This window comes from Dipodomys ordii, unplaced genomic scaffold, assembly GCF_000151885.1.
Source record: "Dipodomys ordii isolate 6190 unplaced genomic scaffold, Dord_2.0 Scaffold9, whole genome shotgun sequence".
In the NCBI taxonomy this organism is placed as follows: domain Eukaryota; kingdom Metazoa; phylum Chordata; class Mammalia; order Rodentia; family Heteromyidae; genus Dipodomys; species Dipodomys ordii.
In genome coordinates, this window is record NW_012267225.1 from 12604566 (window position 1) to 12608779 (window position 4214).

The 4214-nt window shown below is 37.6% G+C and overlaps 1 protein-coding gene across 1 annotated transcript in view; it reads left to right on the forward strand.

Moving 5' to 3' along the window:
• Positions 1-3276: 3276 nt before the first annotated feature.
• LOC105980391 (NADH dehydrogenase [ubiquinone] 1 alpha subcomplex assembly factor 4-like) overlaps positions 3277-4214 on the forward strand; it is a 10273-nt gene continuing 9335 nt past the window's right edge. The window contains exon 1 of the mRNA XM_013009239.1: positions 3277-3369. Within this exon, the coding sequence (XP_012864693.1) occupies positions 3277-3369 (93 nt within the window). The remainder of the gene's footprint in view (positions 3370-4214) is intronic.

A 4214-nucleotide genomic window follows, 5' to 3' on the forward strand; every position in this document is an offset into this window, starting at 1 on the left:
GGCTTAGGTCATTTCAGATAATGCAAGGGGTAGAGAAATTTGCTGACCTCACTGTTTTTGAGTAAATTCCAAATTCTGAACACAGAAACTCCACTATTGAAGGAAAACAACTGGCACAGGATTGACAATACATATATCAGATACCTTTGTGCCTATAGGTAACTAAATATGCTCACAATTGTATTTTTAACCTCTAACTACAAGCATCCTTTTAGTTTCACAAGTTTTCCTTGCCCTTGGTTCTATCTTTCTTGTCTCAACTCTCCATGGGAAAGAATTGAAAGATTTTCTCACTGTTCCAGGAAAGGCCTTTATTCTCTGTTCATCTAGCTGATGATGAGTGTAAAGAAGCATTCTGGCCAACAGACTGTGGCAACAAGTTGTTCAAAAGCCATGGCTTCTGAAGTCTAGCCTTAGAAAGAAATTTATCTGGAAGCCCATGCTGATGGATTTTCATGTAAACCTTGTCCTATAACCCTGGAAAGAATACTTGGTATGATAGTCTTTTTTGCCTGTCAAAATTATCAGGCCTTTACTTTTCTCTGAAAATCAGTCATAATTAATAGACTGAATTTAAGTTTAAGGGACACAATTTCTTGTATCAGTGTTGGCACCTATCATGTGTGTCCTCACCCAGAAGTGCTGGACAATGGGGAAGAGAGGATCTCTGCAAGAAGCTTGCATGGGTCCATCCAACAGAGAAGGCAGCTTGTGAGGAGACAGAAAGACTAAGCACCAAACCCACAGCTAATAGCCACATTTAATCTGGAAGATGCCTGTTTTCTTTTGTTTGGTTGTCAATTTTTTAATAATCTTTAAATCATTGTAATAAGGGACTTCAATTCAACCTACCATTTTTGAGTATTGATCAATGTCATCCCTTCCATTGTCTTCCCCCAGCTCTCCCAACCCCACAATCCTCTCAGTGAACTCCTGTAATAAAACACAACAAGCTGCAGCTCTATGGCTCTTGGTTACTGAAAGACTGGAGAGAATAAAACATAATCTAAAGAAGCCACGGCACCTTGGACAAGCTTTTATAGTACATGCTTTGTGCACAAAGAGAAACCAGAATTCTACCCATTTGGGAGGTCGTGCAAAACTCTGGGCCATGCACAGGATATTATTTTTCTGTAGTGCTGCTTGTGATATTAGTTGTGCAAGACTATAAATCTAAGAGTTTCAGCCCCATCTTCCAAAATTCCTTGCAATTTTAAAGAAAGGTACCATTTTTTGGTGTTGGCTTTGAAAATTCACTTATATTTGATTGGGTCCTTTATAGTTGGTGTTATGTCTATTCTGATGGAAAAAAACAAAACCTTGTTCTAACAGTATGTTTCATTTAACCTTATAAGCCTATGAGAAAAAAGAATATAATATTTCATCACAATACAATGTAGCTTATATATTATATATATTATGAATAGCTTAGATAGCTATATAAGCTATATATAATCTTATATATCTTATAAATATTTATATATTTATACATGAGATATATATTTATATATAAGATATATATGTATTATATAATGGGGGAAGGTAAACTTCAAGTAAAAGTTTAAATTATTGTGCAATTTTATTATATTGGGAATTATGTCAAAAAGAAGCTCAAGAGGGTAAATTTCTATATAGAGAGAATTTATGGAATTAATTATCATAAACTATTAGTCGAAACAGCTGGAAACATATTTAATTTTGTAATGAACGTCAAGGTATTAGCTACACCCCAGTCCCAAAAGCTTAAGAACCTGCAAGACTGAACTAACTTGAATATAATAAATCCCTTTATCTTGGGCTATACTAAAAGTTTTGCTACCCTGTTCCCTCCTCTGATTTCCCAAAAAGATGTTGGAACCTCCTTTTAGAGAAATTAGAGAAACAAAGAAAGGCTTAATGGACCTTACAAGGGTCTATCCTGAATATGAATCACAGACAGAAAAATCTCTCCTTCTATGACCTGACATGGCACATTATATATTTGATCAAGGGAATCACTACTCCTGGAGTAAAGTAATTCCTTCATTGCCATTCCTAGTAGACATGAATGTTCAGATATATCATATTGGGTTTCACTGGGTCTATAGTCCCTTTTCCAACTCAAACTTAACAGTAAAATCTTTCAAACACTATCTACAGGTAGGACCCATCATTTTTCTGTGTGTGTGTGTGTGTGTGTGTGTGTGTGTTTGCCAGTAATGGGACCTGAACTCTGGGCCTGGGCGCTGTCCCTCAGGTCTTCAGCTTAAGGCTAGCACTCGAGCCAGAGTGACATTGCCAGCTTTTTTTCTGCTTATGTGGTGCTGAGGAATCGAACCCAGGACTTCATGCATGCAAGACAAGCACTCTACCACTGAGCCACCTTCCCAGAAGGACCCATCATTTTTCTTTGCACTGCCTACCTTGGCCAGAAATACAAACTTTTAAAGGTATTTTATTCAGGGTTGATGAGCAGCTACTTATAATAAACAAGATAGAAGTTGAGGTACACTGAACTCTATGATCAGGATCCTAACCAGATCCTCTACCTAATGATGTCATAACAATGGGGGAACCATTGTAGGACACCAACACAGGTACAGGAAATGCCAAAATAGACCATTATTAAAGGCACGTCCTTGCAGGACTCTGCAGGGTGTACCTCAATGGGAAAACCAAATTCATGTTATTGGCTATTAGAAAGGGAAAGGACCTAGAAAAGAAAGAACATCAAATGTTTTCAATAAAACATGATTATCCCAAAAGTATATTGTCAGAGAGGCTTCAAGGTCAGTAAAGAAAACCATATTGAAGACTTGCTACATACCACAGCTGGTAAAATTGTCATGTGATTAAAGTCACCCCTTCTACCTTTATTCCACTCATCTCAAGTTCATGATTCAGTTTTCACAACTGAACGTTCTACTTATGGCTATATTTGCCTACCATTTTTCTTTTTATAAATCTTTCCTCACCCTGCTCTTTCCTTTTCATCCTCATCCTACTCTGTGAAGACAGATTTCAGCTTCCTGGCATTCATTTTATTTTACTGCCTATTAACTTTTCAAAAGTACACAAAATTAGCCTGTTAAATTAAACCCTTTTGTACAAATACTCAAATAAAACAATGAAAAAAATATGTACCAGATAAGCTAAATATAATTAATGACAAAGAAGTAAAACCTTCGTATATAAATACCTCTTTCCTAGTTACATCTTCTTTACATGTCATGTTCCCAATAATTCTAACAAAAACTGATTCTGGAATAAGATCAAATCCAAGAACAGATTGCAAACATGTATCAGAGGAAGGTCTTCATTGCTAAATGCATGGCTAAGACTTCAGAAAGTTTTAATATGGAGCCTCTAGCTTACAGCAAGAACTTAGAGGTACCAAAGACTTAAAAAAAATTCTAGTAAAACTTCACATCAAGGCAAAATTGAAGAGCATATATCCAAAGAATGTGAGGAACTGGCTTTTCTAGTGATACAAATCTCAATGAAATTCCCAGAGATGAAAAATATTCATTTTTTACACTTTTTTCAATTTTTTGAAATTTTATTCTTAAGATGCTGTACAGAGGGTTACAGTTACATGAGGAAGGCAATGAGTACATTACTTGTCCATCAATCTTACCTACACCCTTCCTTGTTGTTTTCCTACTATCCTTCCCTCCCCCACCTCCCACACTCCTATCCTCCACTCCCCCACCCCTTGCTGCCTGAAGTTGTAAAGTTTGTTTCCAATATACTATCCTGTGGGTATCTTTGTTGCAATGGGTCATTCTGTGTCCTTGTTTCAACATTTTGTTATTCTCCTTCCCCTTCGCAGATTAGGCATATGTATATACAAGCTGCAGGGTATCAAAATCGAGTACAGTGACAACAGGTGATATGCCACAGGGGAAAGAACATAAAAATGAAACAACAATAATAACAAATAATAAAATAACATGGTGCATTTAAAACAATAACAAGCCAGGAGGTTCCGGGAAGATGGCGGAGGAGAAGCTGGAATCTGAACAAACTCTGGCGTAGAAAGCAGATTTAGAGTTCCAGTGAACAGTCCTAAGCCAGAGAATCACACCAAGTGTGCCATCACAGGACAGAGTTAGACAAGAGAGGGAAAGCCAAGGCAAGAAGACACATCAGAGCGCTTGCCAGCAGCCGCGGCAGCGGCAGGGTCGCGGCAGAGACCGCAGCCGGGGCCATACTTGGGCGCTCACACAAAGAGT